Source organism: Pistacia vera, unplaced genomic scaffold (genome assembly GCF_008641045.1).
Source record: "Pistacia vera cultivar Batoury unplaced genomic scaffold, PisVer_v2 Contig860, whole genome shotgun sequence".
Taxonomy (NCBI): domain Eukaryota; kingdom Viridiplantae; phylum Streptophyta; class Magnoliopsida; order Sapindales; family Anacardiaceae; genus Pistacia; species Pistacia vera.
The window spans coordinates 296,060-316,415 of NW_022196735.1; the positions used below are offsets into that span (position 1 = coordinate 296,060).

The window sequence follows — 20,356 nt, forward strand, 5'->3', positions numbered from 1 at the left end:
TCCAAAACTGTTGGAATGTGGACCCTTTTTTTTTTTTTTTTTTTTTTTTTAATAGTTGACGAAGATTTTTAGGAAAATTTCAGTTTAGGAATTTATAATAGAGAATAATTGATTTTCCTTTTATTATGAGTTGTATTAAGAAAGAAGAATTGACTTAAGACTTTATTTTTAAGTCAAAATAGGAGATTGCATTAAATTAGAAGAGTCTTATTAGGATTTGAAATATGAAGCATAGTAGAAAAAAAATGTCCTATTCTGCTTATAAATACTAAATAGAGAGGTTAGAATCAATTCAATGGTATTAGGGAAGTCACAAGAGACTAGAATAAAAACCAATATATGGTTACTTTTTACGTGCATAGATATCATATTTTTGTAATACGAAATTGACCTAACTCTACTACCATCGGGTGAGGCCAACAGTTAACTAAGACTCTTTGATATATTATAGGGTGGTCACGTTGGGATTTACCCGGCTGTCAATTTTAGAACCAAAAAATTAGCTGACTGGCCGAACACTTTTAGAGTGTGATGAAACTAGTTCAAGAAACGCTGAAATAGACTCCATAGCTCTGCAAACCAAGGTGATATGGTAATTAAAAACACATAGGTCATCCAGAAACAATAGGGTTGCAAAATGGTTGAGGTTAGGATTAACAGAATAACAGAGACAAAAGGATTGAGAAATCTCTATTGTGTGTGACAACGAGAGAGCTCGTGCTGAGACTGAGAGGCAGTAAGATGGGTGTAAAGAGAGAGTAACAGTATCAGAAGTACAAGAACTGTTGACAATATAAACAGTACTGGATATTGGAGAATCTGCATAACAACATCTTGGGCCCATTTCCCATCATCTTCTCCATGCGGTTTGAACAATAGAAAGAAAATTCAATAGATTTTTGCTTGATCTTCAGTAAGTCTGCTCCTTTGGGCTTCATTAAAGATATAAGTAGGAAGGACAGGGAACAAAATGGGAAGAATCAGGTAACAAAGTTGGTGAGAAGCGGGTTGTACAGACTTGATAAGAACAATATTAAAAGTCTCTTCTTCACTACGAGAGAAGTTGATGTTTAGAATGAGGTGGGGTTAATTTGGAATCCTCTTGCGGCCACACTATGTGCCCAATATAAATGAACCGGTCTTACAATAACATCACATTAGTTTGTATGCATAACACCTTTTCGGACTAATGCATGCAATATGATGATAAGATGAGATCCTCCTTTTGGCATTACAATCAAACGCATAATCTCTTTTAAAGCTTAAAACGGAACCGTGCTTCCGCATTATAGTCCAGGGTAGAATCTCTTCTAGTTTTAGACACAATGCTTATGCCGTGCATCCAAACGATACAACTTCAATAACAATATCTGTCAGCACTGTACAACAATTTTGCATTGTGATTTACTGATTTACCGTTAATAAGCAAATTATACACCCAAAAGATCCTCATAATATATCGAATGCATGACCATATCATTATAATTCCATTCCATAACACATCATAATATAAAGAAAGTACTCCATATAACTCGATCATATCAATCCCAATCCCAATCCCATCCCATCCCAAAATTTAGTCTTATTGACTATCAAATCAAAGGTTATTATCATTTATGACTAACCCTTACATCAAGGTTACTATAGAGTAACCAAAATACAAGAGTTTGCATTCAGAACCAGAAAATTGCCATCAATATAAATCATTCAAGTAGCTGAAACTTGAAATGAAGATGAAATGCGTTGCTTCAAGGAAATTGATATACCATCAAAAGAAAAATTATCTTATCTATAGACTGCCTATACAGCTGCAAATACAACCTGCGCTCACAATGAACAAAACAGAATTTTAAGCACAAAGTAAACATATGTATACACTGAAAATTCCATCCACTTCGTTCACACCAGAACTTATATCTTCTCAATGAGTAATTAGGGCTGTAGAACCAAGATGCAGAGCTAACATTGGCTGATTTGTTCAACAACTTCACAACACAAATACACAAACAATTTCCAGGAAAAGACAGAGGAGTGGAGCTCAAGACCTGAAGAAAACAATCTGAAAAGTCGTCTAAAAACTGAACACAGAGGAACAATTTGAGAAATTAAAAGAAGAAGATTTGTGAAGAAGTTCTAGCTTTATTTGCTGGTCTTTTGATTTTCCATTTCTGCACTTTTTTCTACAGCCCTTTTTTCTATTTCTTTGTTTTCGTCTACTTACAGAGGAAAACACACAGCCTTACATATTTTCTTAAGGCCCAAAGCTAAGCCAATAAGTGGTTTCTCCCACATCACATGTTTTAACTCAAGTCAATCAAACTAACTAAACAATTAACTTGACTAAACTGCAGTAAAAATAAAATAAAAACTAAACTGCACATTAACATTAACAGTTACCTTGGGGGATAGACAATCACCTTGATTTGGGGTGAGAAGCAGATTGTTTTTAGGGGAAGACAATGGCATTGGGTTGGAGGGGAATGACTTCGTTACACAATGCATGTTTCTCAGCCAGTAGTGTTGCTTCTTTTTCTTCAGGACTGAGCTCCAATAGGGTCCTGCATAAAACAACAAATAAACTCAATTAGAAATTGATACAAACAAAACTCAAAATTTTGAAGACATCGTTTTAATTGAGTTTTACCACACAGCATTGAGATTTTTATTTTTGGTTTGTATATACCAATGAGTTAAACATATTAAAAGGATTAGGAAAGATCCTAGCTCTTCCTTTCTTTTTCTAAATGCAACTTCACCACATTGATCATAAATTAATAACCGCTAAGAACCACTTAAGTATGAGTCTATTCCTAGAACTGATTCATAATAATAAAATAAAATAAAAAAATCCCTAATAAGAGTTATAGAGGAGGAGCAATGCAAGATTTAGCACAGACACTCATCCCACGTCTATGCCCACCCACTTATTATAATTTGATATGCACAATAAGTTTCACTCACCAAACAAATTATTTATTAAAGAAAACATTTTCAGTGAAACAAAATTTTCAAGTCAACATTCAGGAGAAGGGTATAAGATCCAGGAAGATCCGAGAGTTACTGGTTGCAGATATTCTCTTCTCTGTCTATCCGCTAGGCACTCAGAGTAGAAGTTAATAAAAAGCTCTGTATGTTGAACAACATCCACAAGTTGATTACTTGAATCCCCCTATTGATGGAGAGAACATTCAAACCTGAAACCACTCACCAGAATGCTTATTTATCCATTCATTTCCAGTTGACAACACAGCACTGATCACATTTAAATCGGTCATAGAAAATAACTCGCCTCCACTAGCCTCCACTTTACAAAAATCCTTTTACATAGCACATCATAATATAAACAAAAGGAGCTTCATATTATATCAATTTTGCATTGTGATTTATTGATTTACCATTAATAAGCATATTATACAGCCAAAAGGATCTTCATATTATATCAAATGCATGACCATATCATTATAATTCCATGGTGCGATTTCTAGGTTTTTTTTTGTAGTTGTCTCTGAAATTAGTTTAGTCACTGGCCAGAAACCCAATCTCTTTTACTATTTTTTTAGCTTCGTGTCTTGTGATTATGCCTGTTTTTACTTTTTAATTGACGACTGGATTGCAGCTATCCAATTAAAAGAAAATCCAACGGTCAGTATAGATTTTGATACATATAAAAGAAAATTCTTTGTCTTACTTCAATCCATACAGGCACAACGACCACGCAATGTTAGGAATATTAATTAAAAAATATCAATTATAAAAGGGAAAGATTTATATTAGCCACACTTCATGGCAAACGGTTAGTATGATTCGGAAATAAAAAAGAATTATAGCAGAAGAAACCATGACAAGATGCTGACGAACCGTGTTGACTTTGCCCTTTCCAACCGTGCTTCAATCTAGAGCTAAATTTCCAGCTTCATATTCGCATTATATATGGTTACAAATTACTTGCAAATTAAATAACGATGGTTCTATCATCTTCTCAATTGATTTGAGGATTCTTTTCCTACCCCTGCTAAATTCTATCATCTCTTTCTTGCTGTTATCCAATCCAATGTGAAAAGTCTCGGGATGGTTCTAGCAGCTTCTTCTATTCCAATTTTAAAGATGCCATAATTTTTATCCTTTCCGTTCTGCTATTACTACTTCTCCTACCACAATTTTGATCTCATCATCAACACAAAACCTACAAGACTCAAAACCACTCAAATTAACCTCTACCACAACGAGCGCAGCCTGGAACAAAGTTGACACAACATGAATATTTTGTATTAAAGATAACTGACGACTGAAGGAATACCAGTGACATTGGACGACTAAAGGCTTGTATTGACTTGAATGTCCTTCTCTTTACTTGATAATCTTATTTTTTTTATAATTTTATCCCTTATTAATAAAATTTTAAGACAATGATACCTTATTTTGAAATTCATTAACATGAATTTGCCATTACATTTTACCCCTAATTACTTAAATATTTGGACAAGGCCTTGTATTTATAACAAATTCCAGGCCACTTAGGCCACCGCCACCATCACCCATCGACCGACATCACTAGAATGCACGTAAGACGGGATGATCAATTTACATGGAATCGCAAAAATCAACATTTAGAAATTGAAATCTCGGTCTGACGATTGGTTACGACGACGATTGACCCAAAAAAAAAAAAAAACCTAGGAAAGACGACTGAAGGAACATCGGCGACAGTGGGCGACTGAAGCCTAAAAGCTAGTATTAACTGAAGCTTAAGCAGTTACGGTTAAAAGCAGCCATTGGCAACTTTTTACGACGACGATTGAGCCAAAAAAAAATGTTGAAAGCAGCGACTGGCAACTGGTTACGAAGACGACTAAGAAAAAAAATACCTGAGAAGGACGAAGACTGAAGGAATACCAGTGACGGTGGACGACGACTAAAGGAATACCAGTGATAGTGAACGACTAAAGGCTAGTATTGACTTGAATGTCCTTCTCTTNACTTGATTAATTAGGTGCATTTAAAGTCAAGTGTTTAAGCATTCGAAGTTCAATCTCAGAGCTTTCTGGAAATGAAAAAACAAACTCAACAGCATATCTTCATTCTAAAACATGGCATAACTGAAACACCATGATACTACCAAATCCAGAAGTTTTTACAGATAGAATAAGTGACGCATAGCCTATTGCATAATATTCAACAAAAACATACGACTGCAAGAACCTTTCTTATCAGGATCTTCACATTTGTTGGATGACTCATCATAGCAGTTCCTTTGTAAGCATTATCCAGTTAATCTTGATTTGAATTTCAAGTCACCGAGAATCCCACACTACTAGGTGTTGTGACTCTTCCTTGGTCCATGATAGAATAACATTGAGGCCAGCAAAAATAAATTCTCCTAATCCACAAAGACCAATACAAAGTCAGGAACAGGTGAATAAACACATATGCCCAACTGGAATTGTATATTACCATGCATATTGATCCTCGGAGAACTTCTAGAGAAATTTGATGTTGAATTTCCGAGTTTTGGTGGCAAAGCAAAAGCCTTTTGTCTTATCATTTCTGATTTCATATAAACAAATTATAAGGTAAAATCCCAGATTATTTAGCGCAAAAGAGCATATTAAAACTGCAATAATCAAGCCCCAAAAAGAATTATTGAATAAACAAGCTTAAAAAATTAATGACTGGAGTAAAGCTTGGAGATTAATGGTTTGTAAATAATTTGGTACACTTATAGCTTCTTTATCTTCCAATTTCCCAAAATATGAATAACGAACGAGAACCTAAATTAAGAGCATCAAATAAATACAAAAACCTATATTTTAGTCTCAAAACTCGAATCAAATTAAAATAATCCCTCAAATAAAAAGATGTAATTTCTATAGATCAAAGAGATACTTATAATTAGATAGCCTATAAATAGAGAAGAAAGCTTAAGAGGGAGAATTTGAATCGTCCATAAACTATCCCCTCACAAAACACAGTGAAAATTCATCCCTCTTTGAGAATATTTTATAAAACAAACAAGGATTGTTTTTCCCAGGCATCTTTTCATTTTAATTCACAATTTCCGCAACTACGATGACCCAAATCTTGAACACAAAAACAAACTACTGTAGAAGAAAAAGGGAGAAAAGAGAACTAACACTCCAAGTTTGGAATCGCGGCCAAATGAAACCAGTCAGAGCAGCCAGATCGAAAAGGCAACAACACTATCACTAAAATAAAACCAAAAAGAGTAAACGGGTATCACCATCACAGAGAGAGAGAGAGAGCTGAAACAGATTGTGGGTATTTGTTCTTTTACTAAGTTTTACTTGCTTTCTGGTTTGGGATTGGGAAAGAGAGTGCGACCTTTCGTCTACACGAAAAAGTATATCTTATTTATACTTTTTTTCTTATTATATTATTAAAATAGTGCATTTTTATTTTTATTTTTTTTCTAGATCTTCTTTTAATTTGAATACGAGCAATCCAACGGTGAATATAATTTTTATTGTTTTTAACCAAGATCTAATATATAAAAATCCAACGGCAAACATAGCTTCCAGTAACTGTAAATCTGATCCTATCGGTAAAACAATTTCTTTATTATACATATTAATATAGTAAAAGAAACATAAAATACAAGTGGTGGTAAGTACAAAATCAAATTAACTAACTATCATAACTTACTAATTACTAAAACAACAACAGCAACTCAAAAAACCAGTAGTTTCAACTTTTGTACCACATGTATAGAATTAGAATTATCAATATAGCAGCATGAGAACGTAACCACTATCACCTTATCTCTAAAGAGACACTAACTACCTATAATCTCAATTTGCTCCAGATCATGTTCCATTAGGTTATCTCTTACTTCAAGTCCTTCAATGTCTTCAATTGGAGCAAGAACTGGTTCTGAGTTTTCTTGGTTTTGATTGACCCAATTGATGAAGATGGTAGGAAGTGATTGTAGAGTGTGAAGAAGGCAGTTAAAGAAAAGTTTAGTCAAACTCCATAGAAATGCGTAACATGGAGATATGATAATGAGAAACAAATAGACTACTAAGAAATGAGAGGGTGGTAAAATGAATGACGCTAAGGTTGACAGAGCTAGAAGAAGAGAAAATTTTCCAGGACGCAAGAAGATGGGACGGCTCATACTAAGAGGAAGTGTGATGGGTGTGAAAAGGAAAAGTAATAATAAGAGAAGAGCAAGAGTTAGTGAGAGGATAAATAGAAATGGGTATTGAAGAATGTTTTCAGCTTGAGGTTTCCTTAATAGAAAGAAGATGAAAATATTTAGTAGCGGTAAGGGAAGAAACCTCAAATCAATGGAGAATTGCATGCTTTCTATTGTTGATGATATTTGGATAGAGATGAGGAAGAAATCAAGTATGGAGCTGATCTTGGACGTTTTTGGTTTGAAGAATTGAATGCTTTTGTTTGGGGTTGAGGCCTTTTATGAATTGATTCAGTGAGGGAAAGGGAGTTTATAATGAGAATTGAGAGTAAGTTGAAGTTGAAGTTGAAGTTGAAGTTGAAGTTGCCACAACCAAAAGAATTGAGAGTAAGTTAAAGTTGAAGTTGAAGTTGCCACAACCAAACGAATTGAGACTAAGTTAAAGTTGAAGTTGAAGTTGCCACAACCAAACGAATTGAGACTAAGTTAAAGTTGAAGTTGCCACAACCAAAAGAATTGAGAGTAAGTAGGCCCTAGTGAAAAAAACACGAAAATCAATAAAAAATCAACTTTACCTGAACTTTGCCACAAGCACGGTACTTTGCTACAAGCATGGTTGTCAATTTTATCTCAACTTTGCCACAAGCACGGTACATTGCCGCAAGCACGATTGATTTTTTATTGTTTTCGTGCATTTTTCACTAGGGCCTACTCTCATTATAATCCAACTTCAACTTCTTTATGCTTTTCACATCATTTTGTGCATACTCATTGGATGATGGTAATTTAGGATAGTTATAAATTATAGCAAGAAACCATGACCAAAATCTAAAGAACCGCGTTGAAAAGTAGTAAATAAACTAATGGACAAATTGAACTAATGGACAAATAATGACAACTTAAAATAAGTTGCAGTTTCAACCTTTGTTCCTCATTTATACTAATTGAAAAGTTTAGAATTAGATTTTCAATATAGCAACATGATAAAGTAACCACGTTCCCATCATGTATGCCTTCGTAAAGCCTTCCACTTTATTCAAATCCAGAAGCTTTTACATGATAGAATAAGTGAAGCATAGGCTGTACTCTATAGTATAATATTCAACAAAAATCAGGATCTTCACATTTGTTGGATGACTCATTATAGCAGTTCCTTTATAAGCCTTCTTCAGTTAACCTTGATTTGAATTTTCAAGACACCGAGAATACCACAATGCTAGGTGTTGTGACTCTTCCTTGGCCCATGATAGAATAACATTGAGCCAGCAAAAATTTAGGGGTGAGCACGGGTAGCGGGTATAATCGGAACCAGAATCGGAATCTATCCGAAATCGGTACTGAACGAGTAGGTTCAGGTTCCAATTTTTTGGAACCGATACTGTGCGGTTCCGGCTTCGGTTCTTGTGTATGGAGGAACCGAAACCGGAACTTGTAAAAAAGGGTACCCTGTTTGGAACTGATGTTTGGAACCTGTTTTGGAACCTGTTTTAGAACTTGTTTTTGAACCTGTTTGAAACCTGTTTTGGAACCTAGACTACAATGAAATATTTGTGAAATGTGAATAATGGAGGGTTTCTATTATTTTACATATAAAAAAATTTAAAATAGAAAAAGTTAAATTTTTAGAATAACATAATTAAATAAATATACGAATACAATTATACTTATTACATATAAATTACTCTATATATATTAAAAGCTTTAATATATTATAATATATTAATATTAAAGTTTTGATTAATTAAGTTAATAATTGGAATTATGATCCAATTAAAAGTGTTTTACATTTAGATTAATTGGGCCCTAGTGAAGACAAGAAAGACAAAATTAAAAAAAAAAGAGACTAAAAGAAAGGAGAAAAAAAAAAAAAAGCAGTTCCGTGACCCTGTTACGTAGAATCAACTCTGCCAATATTTTTATTAGTCCAAATTAAAAGAAAATCCAAGGGTGAATATGGATTTTGATATATTATATATCGTTTAAAAAAAAAGAAAAAAATATCTATACTCACCCTTCGGGTTTTGCTATCCAAATTAAAATAAAATTTAACGTAAATATGGGGATTTTGATAGTGTTATGCAGGCGAAGGTTGCTTGCAGTCCTCATTCAATCAGCGTCTCATTCAGATTAAGCACAACACAAATAGTCAATCTCATAAATTAAATAACGATTGTTCTATCATCTTCTTTTCCTACCCCTGCGAAATTTTATCATCTTCTTTCTGCTGTTATCGAAATCCAATGTGAAAAGTCTCGGGATGGTTCTATGCAGCTTCTTCTATTCCAATTTTAAAGATGCCATACTTTTTTATCCTTTCCGTTCTGCTATTACTAGTTCTCCTACCACAATTTTGATCTCCATCATCAACCAAAACCTACAAGACTCAAAACCACCTCTACCACAACGAGCGCAGCTTGGAACAAGTTGTGATAGATGACACAACATGAATATTTTGTATGAAATAACTGCATGCAATATGATGGTAAGATGGGATCCTCGTTTTTGCCATTACAGTCAAACGCATAATCTCTTTTAAAGCTTAAAATGGAACCGTGCTTCCACACTATAGTCCAGGGTAGAATTTCTTTTAGATTTAGACACAACGCTTATGTCATGCATCCAAACGATACAACTTTAATAACAATATATGTCTGCAGTCTACAACAATTTTGCATTGTGAATTATTGATTTACCATTAATAAGCATATTATACAGCCAAAAGGATCTTCATATTATATCAAATGCATGACCATATCATTATAATTCCATTCCATAGCACATCATAATCTAAACAAAGTACTCCATAGAATCCCAATCCCCAAAATTTATATAGTCTTATTGATTATCCAATCAAAGGTTATTATTATTTCTGTCTAACCCTTACAGCAAGGTTACTACAGAGTAACCAAAACAGAAGGGTTTGCATTCAGAAACAGAAAATTGCCATCAATATAAATAATTCAAGTAGCTGCAACTTGAAATGAAGATGAAATGACTTGATTCAAGGAAATTGATGTACCATCAAAAGAAAAATTATATTATCTATATATATTGCCTGTACAGATGCAAATACAACCTGCGCCCACAATGAACAAAACAGAATTTTAAGCACAAAGTAAACATATCATATGTATACACTGAAAATTCCATCCACTTCATTCACACCAGAATTTATATCTTCAAAAAGAGTAATTAGGGCTGTAGAACCAAGATGCAGAGTTACTATTGGCTGATTTGTTCAGCAACTTCGCAACACAAATACACAAACAATTTCCAGGAAAAGAGAGTGCAGTGGAACTCAAGACCTGAAGAAAACAATCTGAACAGTTGTCTAAAAACTGAACACAGAGGAACAATTTGAGAAATTAAAAGAAGTTTTGTGGAGAAGTTCTAGCTTAATTTGCTGGTCTTTTGATTTTCCGTTTCTGCTCTTTTTTCTACAGCCCTTTTTTCTTTTTCTTTTCTTTCGTCTACTTAACAAAGGAAAAAACACAGCCTTATATATTTTCTTAAGGCCCAAAGCTAAGCCAACAAGTGGTTTCTCCCACATCACATGTTTTAACTCAAGTCAATCAAACTAACTAAACAATTAACTTGACTAAACTGCAGTAAAAACTAAACTGCACATTAACATTAACAGTTACCTTGGGGGATGGACAATCACCTTGATTTGGGGTGAGAAGCAGATTGTTTTTAGGGGAAGACAATGGCATTGGGTTGGAGGGGAATGACTTCGTTATACAATGCATGTTTCTCAGCCAGTAGTGTTGCTTCTTTTTCTTCAGGACTGAGATCCAATAGGGTCCTGCATAAAACAACAAGTAAACTCAATTAGAAATTCATACAAACAAAACTAAAATTGAAAGACATTGTTTAATTGAGTTTTACCATACAGCATTGAGATTTTTATTTTTGGTTTGTATATACCAATGAGTGAAACATTTTAAAAGAATTAGGAAAGATCCTAGCTCTTCCTTTCTTTTTCTACATGCAACTTCACCACATTAATCATAAATTAATAACCACTAAGAACCACATAAGTATGAGTCTATTCCTAGAACTGATTCATAATTAAAAAAAATTAAAAATTAAAAAAAAGAAACCTAATAAGAGTTATAGAGGAGCAATGCAAGATTCAGCATAGACATTCATCCCATGTCTACGCCCACCCACATATTATAATTTGATATGCACAATAAGTTTCGCTCACCAAACAAATTATTTATTGAAAAAAACATTCTCAGTAAAATGCCCTTTTTGTGAAACAAAATTTTCAAGTCAACATTCAGGAGAAGGGTATAAGATCCAGGAAGATACGAGAGTTACTTGTTGCAGATATTCTCTTCCCTGTCTATCTGCCAGGCACTCAGAGTAGAAGTCAGTAAAAAGCTCTGTATGTTGAACAACATCCACAAGTTGATTACTTGAATTCCCCTATTGACGGAGAGAACATTCAAACCTGAAACCACTCACCAGAGTGCTTAAATATCCATTCATTTCCAGTTGACAATGCAGCACTGATCACATTTAAATTGGACATAGAAAAGGGTGTGAACTCAATTTTTGCCAATGCTTGACCAAGTATTTTGTATTAAGGATTGATATTTAACACAAAGGAATTACCAAAATTGTTAGATCGACCTGAGCATTTTCTAGGGAATCTGACAATGTTATTATACACAAAGATGATTGTTCTATATGGGCATAATATTGTAGAAACAAAAAAGTTCTTAAATTCTAGAAAAATATATCCTAGAAAAAGAGCAGATAAAATTTTTTAGGATGTAAAGAATATAATTTATGAATCTGACCTTTGGTATTAACACATTGATCAATCTCAAGCATTCTAAAAATTAAGATCCAACCATCATGAGAAGCCATATCCATTCAAAACTATAACACAATCTAAACTCGATTAATTAGGTGCATTTAAAGTAAGTGTTTAAGCATTCGAAGTTCAATCTCAGAGCTTTCTGGAAAATGAAAAACAACCTCAACAGCATATATTCATTCCAAACCATGGCATAATTGAAACACAGTACCATATCGTCAATCTAGACTGCTCAACATCAACTAGTTTAAGCATTCAGAGTAGATGACTGCAGTGATTTATACATAAAAAACAATGCATTAATACACACATGATACTACCAAATCCAGAAGCTTTTACGTGATAGAATAAGTGACGCATAGCCTATAGTATAATATTCAACAAAAATCAGGATCTTCACATTTGTAGGATGACTCATTATAGCAGTTCCTTTATAAGCCTTCTTCAGTTAACCTTGATTTGAATTTTCAAGACACCGAGAATCCCACGATAATAGGTGTTGTGACTCTTCCTTGGTCCATGATAAAATAACATTGAGGCGAGCAAAGTAAACTCTCCTAATCCACAAAGACCAAGTGGAATTGTATATTACCATGCATATTGATCCTCGTAGAACTTCTAGAGAAATTTGATGTCGAATTTCTGAGTTTTGGTGGCAAAACAAAAGCCTTTTGTTTTATCATTTCTGATTTCGTAAAAACAAATCATAAGGTAAAATCACAGATTATTAAAAATGCAATAATCAAGCCCCAAAAAGAATTATTGAATAAACAAGCTTCAAAAATTATGACTCGAGTAAAGCTCGGAGATTAATGGTTTGTAAATAGTTTGGTACACTTTTAGCTTCTTTATCTTCCAATTTCCCAAAATATAAATAACGAACGAGAACCTAAATTAAGAGATTCAAATCAATACCAAAAACCTATATTTTAGTCTCAAAACTTGAATCAAACTAACATAATCCCTCAAATATAGATCAAAGAGATACTTACAGTTAGAAAGCCTATAAATAAAGAAGAGAGTGACTAGAGAGGAAAGCTTAAGAGGGAGAATTTGAATCGTCCATAAACTCTCCCCTCACAAAACAAAGTGAAAATTCATCATTTTTAAACTTCCGTTCTGCTACTACTAGTTCTCCTACCACAATTTTGATCTCCATCATCAACCAAACCTACCAGACTCAAAACCACCTAAAATTAACCTCTACCACAACGACGGCAGCTTGGAACAAGTTGTGATAGATGACACAACATGAATATTTTGTATGAAATAGCTGCATGCAATACGATGGTAAGATGGGATCCTCGTTTCTGGCATTACAGTCAAACGCATAATCTCTTTTAAAGCTTAAAATGGAACCGTGCTTCCACATTATAGTCCAGGGTAGAATTTCTTTTGGATTTAGACACAACACTTATGTCATTCATCCAAACAATACAACTTCAATAACAATATATGTCTGCAGTCTACAACAATTTTGCATTGTGATTTACTGATTTACCATTAATAAGCATATTATACAGCCAAAAGGATCTTCATATTATATCAAATGCATGACCATATCATTATAATTCCATTCCATAGCACATCATAATATAAACAAAGTACTCCATAGAATCCCATCCAAAAGTTTATACAGTCTTATTGATTATCCAATCAAAGGTTATTATTATTTCTGTCTAACCCTTACAGCAAGGTTATTACAGAGTAACCAAAACAGAAGGGTTTGCATTCAGAACCAGAAAATTGCCATCAATATAAATAATTCAAGTAGCTGCAATTTGAAATGAAGATGAAATGACTTGATTCAAGGAAATTGATATACCATCAAAAGAAAAATTATGTTATCTATATATTGCCTGTACAGATGCAAATACAACCTGCGCCCACAATGAACAAAACAGAATTTTAAGCATAAAGTAAACATATCATATGTATATACTGAAAATTCCATCCACTTCATTCACACCAGAATTTATATCTTCAAAAAGTGTAATCCGGGCTGTAGAACCAAGATGCAGAGTTACTATTGGCTGATTTGTTCAGCAACTTCACAACACAAATACACAAACAATTTCCAGGATAAGAGAGTGCAGTGTAGCTCAAGACCTGAAGAAAACAATCTGAACAGTGGAGCTCAAAATAAATTCTCCTAATCCACAAAGATCAATACAGAGTCAGGAACTGGTGAATAAACACATATGCCTATGTGGAATTGTATATTACCATACATATTGATCCTCGGAGAACTTCTAGAGAAATTTGATGTTGAATTTCCGAGTTTTGGTGGCAAAACAAAAGCTTTTTGTTTTATAATTTCTGATTTCGTAAAAAAAAAATTATAAGGTAAAACCACAGATTATTTAGCGCAAAAGAGCATATTAAAAATGCAATAATCAAGCCCCAGAAAGAAATATTGAATAAACAAGCTTCAAAAATTAATGACTCGTGTAAAGCTCGGAGATTAATGGTTTGTAAATAGTTTGGTACACTTTTAGCTTCTTTATCTTCCAATTTCCCAAAATATAAATAACGAGCGAGAACCTAAATTAAGAGCTTCAAATCAACACAAAAACCTATATTTTAAGTCTCAAAACTCGAATCAAATTAACATAATCCCTCAAATATATATCAAAGAGATACTTATAGTTAGAAAGCCTATAAATAGAGAAGAAAGTAACTACAGAGGAAAGCTTAAGAGGGAGAATTTGAATCGTCCATAAACTCTCCCCTCACAAAGCACAGTGAAAATTCATACCTCTTTGAGAATATTTTATAAAACAAACAAGGGTTGCTTTTGCCGGGCATCTTTTCAATCTAGTTCACAATTTCCGCAACTACGATCACCCAAATCTTGAACCAAAAAAAAAAACTACTGTAGAAGAAAAGAGAGAAAAGAGAACTAACACCCCAAGTTTGGAATCGCGGCCAAATGAAACCAGTCAGAACAGCCAGATCGAAAAGGCAAAAACACCACCACTGAAATAAAACCAGAAAGAGTAAACGGGTACCACCGTCAGAGAGAGAGAGAGAGAGAGCAAGCCGAAACAGATTGTGGCTATTCGTTCTTCCACTGAGTTTTACTGGCTTTCTGGTTTGGGATTGGGAAAGAGCGTGCGACTTTTCGTCTTCACGAAAAAGTATATTTTATTATTTATTTATTTATTTTTCTAGATTTTCTTTTAGTTTGAATATGAGCAATCCAACGGTGAATATAATTTTTATTGTTTTTAACCAAGATCTAATATATCAAAATCCAACGGCAAACATAGATTCCAGTAACCGTAAATTTGATCCAATCGGAAAAAACAATTTCTTTATTATATATATTAATATAGTAAAAAAAACACAAAATACAAGTGGTGGTCAGTACAAAATCAAATTAACTAACAAGTAGCTAACTATCATAGCTAATTAATTACTAAAACAACAACAACAACTCAAAAGAACAGGTAGTTTCAACTTTTGTACCACGTGTATGCTAATTGAAAAGTCTAGAATTAGATTTTCAATACAGCAGCATGACAAAGTAACCACTATCACCTTGTCTCTACAAAGACACTAACTACCTATAATCTCAATTTGCTCCAGACCACGCTCCATTACATTACCTCTTACTTCAAGTCCTTCAATATCTTCAACTGGAGCAAGAGCTGGTTCTGAGTTTTCTTGGTTTTGATTGATCCAATTGATGAAGATGGTAGGAAGTGATCGTAAAGTGTGAAGAAGGTAGTTGAAAAAAAGTTTAATCAGACTCCATAGTAATACATAACATGGAGATATGATAATGAGAAGCAAATAGGTTATTAAGAAATGAGTAGGTGGTAAAATGAATGACGCTAGGGTTGACAGAGCTAGAAGAAGAGAAAATTTTCCGGGACGCAAGAAGATGGGATGGTTCATACTAAGTCGAAGTGTGATGAGTGTGAAGAGGAAAACTAGCAATAAGAGAAAAGCAAGAAGAAGTGAGAGGATAAATAAAAATGGGTATTGAAGAATGTTTTCGGCTTGCGGTTTCCTTAATAGAAAGAAGATTAAAATATTTAGTAGCGGTAAGGGAAGAAACCTCAAATCAATGGAGAATTGCATGCTTTCTGTTACTGATGATATTTGGATAGATAGAGATGAGGAAGAAATCAAGTATGGAACTGATCTTGGACGTTTTTGGTTTGAAGAATTGAATGCTTTTGTTTAGGGTTAAGGCTTTTTATGAAATTGATTCAATGAGTGAAGGGGAATTTATAGAACTTTGTTTCACGGCACTAACGGACGAAACAACCACCCGTTTTCAGGGCTACCTGTACTTTTCGAGCACATATTATATTTTTCTAAATGGTCACTGTTTGTGATCTTATTAACCCACTACCCCACTCCGCCCAAATCCCAATATTATACTATTTTTCTGGCTTCCTTTGAATATATATATATATTTTTTAAACCAACAACTTCTTTTTTTAATCTAATTTATTCATATTATTATTATTATTTGATTTCAAACTTATTGACTTTATTACTAGTTTAAAATTTACCTCATTGGACAATGATTCTCTTTCACAAATCTTACCAAGAAGATAATCAAAATTGTTACCATTCCATCGGATTTGCATGGTCCAATTAAAGTAAAATGCTTCCCATAATTTGATAATATTTTATATCCTGGGATTTAAAAAAAAAAAAAAAAAAATGCAGACATGGACATGTATGATTATGAGAAGGAGAATCAGGGAAGGACCCCTCTCCCGTCTCCACCACTATCCTATATAAAGCACTAATAGAGTTGATAAAATAACACATTTTATGTATAAATAATGCTACATTTACACCACTCTTTTGTACAATTTTCATTACATTATGATGTGGCATATGTCACAACCACACAAATTCTATTATAATATTAAAATTTTAAAATAATTAAAAATTTGTATGGTTGTGACAAGTGTCACATCATAATGTAATGAAAATGGTGTAAATGTAACATTACTCTTTTATGTATATACAAGTCATGCAAGTCATTCTTTCATCTTGACGCCATTCTTTTCGACGACGGCAGTCGACAGATACAAGTACTCTCTTATCCATAAACTTCTGTCATATTTACACAAGAACCATCAACTTTGTTCTCATAATCGCCAAGTCATCAAGGGCATATCTACCATTTAGTCATCAAGGAAGGGCATATCGACTCTGTCTGCATAAGTACTTTTTCGTCTTTTTGTCAGAAAATGACTTACACCTACTTAAGGTTTGACCAAACGATAATTGGTACTCAAAAAGTTTAAAAACAACAAATAAGTATCTTTCGTCATGTGCTGTTAGTGATTTCCGTTTGCTAATGGTGAAAAGACTAGAATGCCCTTGAAAGTTTGATATTTTAGTTTTTTATAAATTTAAAATTTTTTAAAAAATCCCCTAAGTTTGCTAATTTAACTAAACACCCAAATATATAAAAATTTTATAAAATGACAAAAACATCACCACCACCTGCAGTGTCAGATTTCGGCCACCACCGCCAGAAATCTGGTCAAAAAATGCCAGATCTAAGGCCAGATCTGGTAGTCGACGGCCGCAAAACTCCATCTTTGGCCGTCGTTGTCTGTCAACGATGGCCAAGATTTGGCCGTCGCTTTCCGGTTAGATCACTGAATTACCGGCCATTCCTGGTGGTGGTGTATATCATTGTGACAAATTTCCTCTACCACAGGCGGTGACTGCCAGAATCTGGCAAGTATGGGCGGGTGGGGGTATTTTTGTTAATTTTTAAACTTTTTTGGGGGTATTTTTGAAATTAATAAACTTAAGGGGTCTAAAAATAATTAAAAAATACACTCATATTTCTCAAAGGGCATTCTAGTCTTTTCACCATTAGCAAACGGAAATCACTAACAACACATGACAGAAGGTACCTGTTTGTCATTTTCAAACCTTTTGGATACCAATCATCGTTTCGCCAAACCTTGGGTAGGTGTAAGTCGTTCAACCTCTTTTTGTCAAGCCTTCGCTGCGGTTTCCATTAGCCCAGGCCAACTTCCTCTCAATTCTCGATATAAAACACCCTTCACTCATTGAATCAATTTCATTAAAAACCTCAACCCCAAACAAAAGCATTCAATTCTTCAAACCTAAAATGTCCAAGATCAGAAGAAATTGAAGGACTTGAGGCAGGAGGTAATCTAATCGAGAATGATCTGGAGCAAATTGAGATTTGTAAATAGGTAGTTAGTATCTATGTAAAGATAAGGTGATGATTAATTTTTCACGTTGCAACATTGAGAGTCTAATTCGTGACTTTGCAATTAGTACAAGTGGTACAAAGGTTGAAACTGGTAGTTATTTGGAGTTACTGTTCTTATTGTAGTAATTCAGTTAGTTATGAAAGTTGGTTATTTATCAAGGTGTGTTTGGTTGGGGNAAATTTTATTTACTTAAGGATTAGAATTGTCTAGCTTTAAATTTAATACTGTTAATATTTTTTTGAATTATGAAGGCGGGAAGGTGGACGAAGTGCCTGTTATAAGGATTTATGGATCAACACCAGCCGGCCAGAAGACTTGCTTGCATGTTCATAGAGTAATTTTATTGATCTTTTTATGTAAATTGATGTTGTTAGTTACTACGCTTAGCATTTACTTTGAAATTTCATTTTGTTCTCAATTGTGGCATTTTCAAACTTCATGAGTGCGACAGATTTGCACTATGTTTGCGTTTTATAGTTTCGATGAATAATTTTATTGAATTTTTTTTTCTTTTTGTAGGCTTTACCCTATTTATATGCCCCTGTGCTGATATACCTCTTCAATCAGACCAAGAAGGTAAAACATGGACTTGGATTTGGGCTTTACTTTGTGTTGTGCTTTTGAATTCAAATTTCAGTTGGAAAGATGATGCTTGAAACTCAATTTTTTCTTTGTTGATTTTTGTAGGTGATGCATTTACGAATGCTATATCTCTTGGATTGGAGAAAGCCTTGAAGGTACGCATATCTCTTCCCTAGTAATTAGTTTGTGTGGCTTATTGTATATATGGGTTGTGAAGATAGTTGCTTTGAATTCGCAGCCAAAGGGTAATGCTGGTTCAAATCGTCAGCATGTTCATGGTTGCAGCCTTGTACGAGCTAAGAGATTTTATGGTTACCATTCATCAGAAGAGCTATTTGTCAAGATATACCTGTATCCTAATTTTTCAGTGTGCACAGGGAAGGGTGGGGCGGGGTGCATGGTAAAAAAGGAAATGAGTATTGCATTGAGCTGGAGTTGTTTTTTTGTTGATGATATTCTAAAGTTATGTTGTTGAACACCTTGACAAACTTCAAGCTATTATCCACATGATGTCTCTCGTGCTGCTAATCTCCTTCTGGTAGAATTCTTGAACATTCTGCTCACTTTTAGTTGTTTACTGCATTTTTCTTTTCTCTTTTTTTATTTTCTTTTTGTGGTTGTTTTTTAACTTAAACTCTTTTATTGGCATGTTTCTTGTTTTTTTTCTTCTCTCTGCTGTGTTATTTCATTTTTATTCATGATTTAAACTGTATGGTATACTTCCCTGTCATAGCTTCCTATGTTTCACATGTTGACATTGANCCCATACAGATGCAAATACAACCTGCGCCCACAATGAACAAAACAGAACTTTAAGCATAAAGTAAACATATCATATGTATATAATGAAAATTCCATCCACTTCATTCACACCAGAATTTAATATCTTCACAAAGAGTAATTAGGGCTGTAGAACCAAGATGCAGAGTTACTATTGGCTGATTTGTTCATCAACTTCACAACACAAATACACAAACAATTTCCAGGAAAAGAGAGTGCAGTGGAGCTCAAGACCTGAAGAAAACAATCTGAAAAGTTCTCTAAAAACCGAACACAGAGGAACAATTTGAGAAATTAAAAGAAGAAGATTTGTGGAGAAGTTCTAGACTTCTAGCTTTATTTGCTGGTCTTTTGATTTTCCGTTTCTGCACTTTTTTCTACAGCCCTTTGTTCTTGTTCTTTTTTTTAGTCTACTTACAAAGTAAAACACATAGCCTTATATATTTTCTTAAGGCCCAAAGCTAAGCCAACAAGTGGTTTCTCCCATATCACATGTTTTAACTCAAGTTAATAAAACTAACTAAACAATTAACTTGACTAAACAGTAGTAAAAATAAAATAAAAACTAAACTGCATATTAACATTAACAGTTACCTTGGAGGATAATTGAAACACGGTGCCATATCGGCACTCTGGACTGCTCAACATCAACTAGTTTAAGCATTCAGAGTAGGTGACTGTAGTGATTTATACATCAAAAACAATGCATTAATACACACAACATACTACCAAATCCAGAAGCTTTTACGTGATAGAATAAGTAACGCATAGCCTATA

General features: G+C 33.8%; 1 protein-coding gene and 2 long non-coding RNA genes across 7 annotated transcripts; 1 reads left to right on the plus strand and 2 right to left on the minus strand.

Moving 5' to 3' along the window:
• Nucleotides 1-1,740: 1,740 nt before the first annotated feature.
• On the minus strand, nt 1,741-12,744 carry LOC116118852. 5 transcript variants are annotated; one of them, XM_031404818.1, is made up of 4 exons: nt 12,577-12,682; nt 11,480-11,612; nt 10,798-10,958; nt 1,741-1,821 (listed from the first exon to the last, which is right to left on the minus strand). In XM_031404818.1, exons 1-3 carry the CDS (start codon nt 12,665-12,667, stop codon nt 10,847-10,849), a joined length of 336 nt encoding a protein of 111 aa, XP_031260678.1. In that variant the 5' UTR covers nt 12,668-12,682; the 3' UTR covers nt 1,741-1,821; nt 10,798-10,846. The 5 variants fall into 5 exon arrangements, with proteins under 5 accessions (XP_031260678.1, XP_031260679.1, XP_031260680.1 ...); XM_031404819.1 differs by lacking the exon at nt 1,741-1,821 and adding an exon at nt 9,449-9,527 and having other exon boundaries at nt 12,577-12,744; XM_031404820.1 differs by lacking the exon at nt 1,741-1,821 and adding an exon at nt 9,985-10,229 and having other exon boundaries at nt 10,818-10,958; nt 12,577-12,744.
• LOC116118858 lies at nt 1,813-20,322 on the minus strand. Its single transcript, XR_004126228.1, has 3 exons — nt 20,174-20,322; nt 3,062-3,194; nt 1,813-2,558 (listed from the first exon to the last, which is right to left on the minus strand). It is a non-coding gene; the product is annotated as an uncharacterized LOC116118858 (long non-coding RNA).
• LOC116118859 lies at nt 18,483-19,337 on the plus strand. The gene is made up of 5 exons (XR_004126229.1): nt 18,483-18,551; nt 18,737-18,793; nt 18,905-18,954; nt 19,038-19,150; nt 19,295-19,337. It is a non-coding gene; the product is annotated as an uncharacterized LOC116118859 (long non-coding RNA).
• Nucleotides 20,323-20,356: the final 34 nt, after the last annotated feature.

Excerpts from the sequence above, each read along its gene's own strand:
- LOC116118852 (XM_031404818.1), bottom strand. The coding sequence starts at position 12,667 with ATGATAAAACAAAAGGCTTTTGTTTTGCCACCAAAACTCAGAAATTCG. Across the intron at positions 11,613-12,576 it reads TACGAGGATCAATATGCATG|GTTTGAATGTTCTCTCCGTC; the intron begins GTAATATACAAT and ends GAGTGGTTTCAG. Across the intron at positions 10,959-11,479 it reads GAAGAGAATATCTGCAACAA|GACCCTATTGGATCTCAGTC; the intron begins GTAACTCTCGTA and ends TGTTTTATGCAG.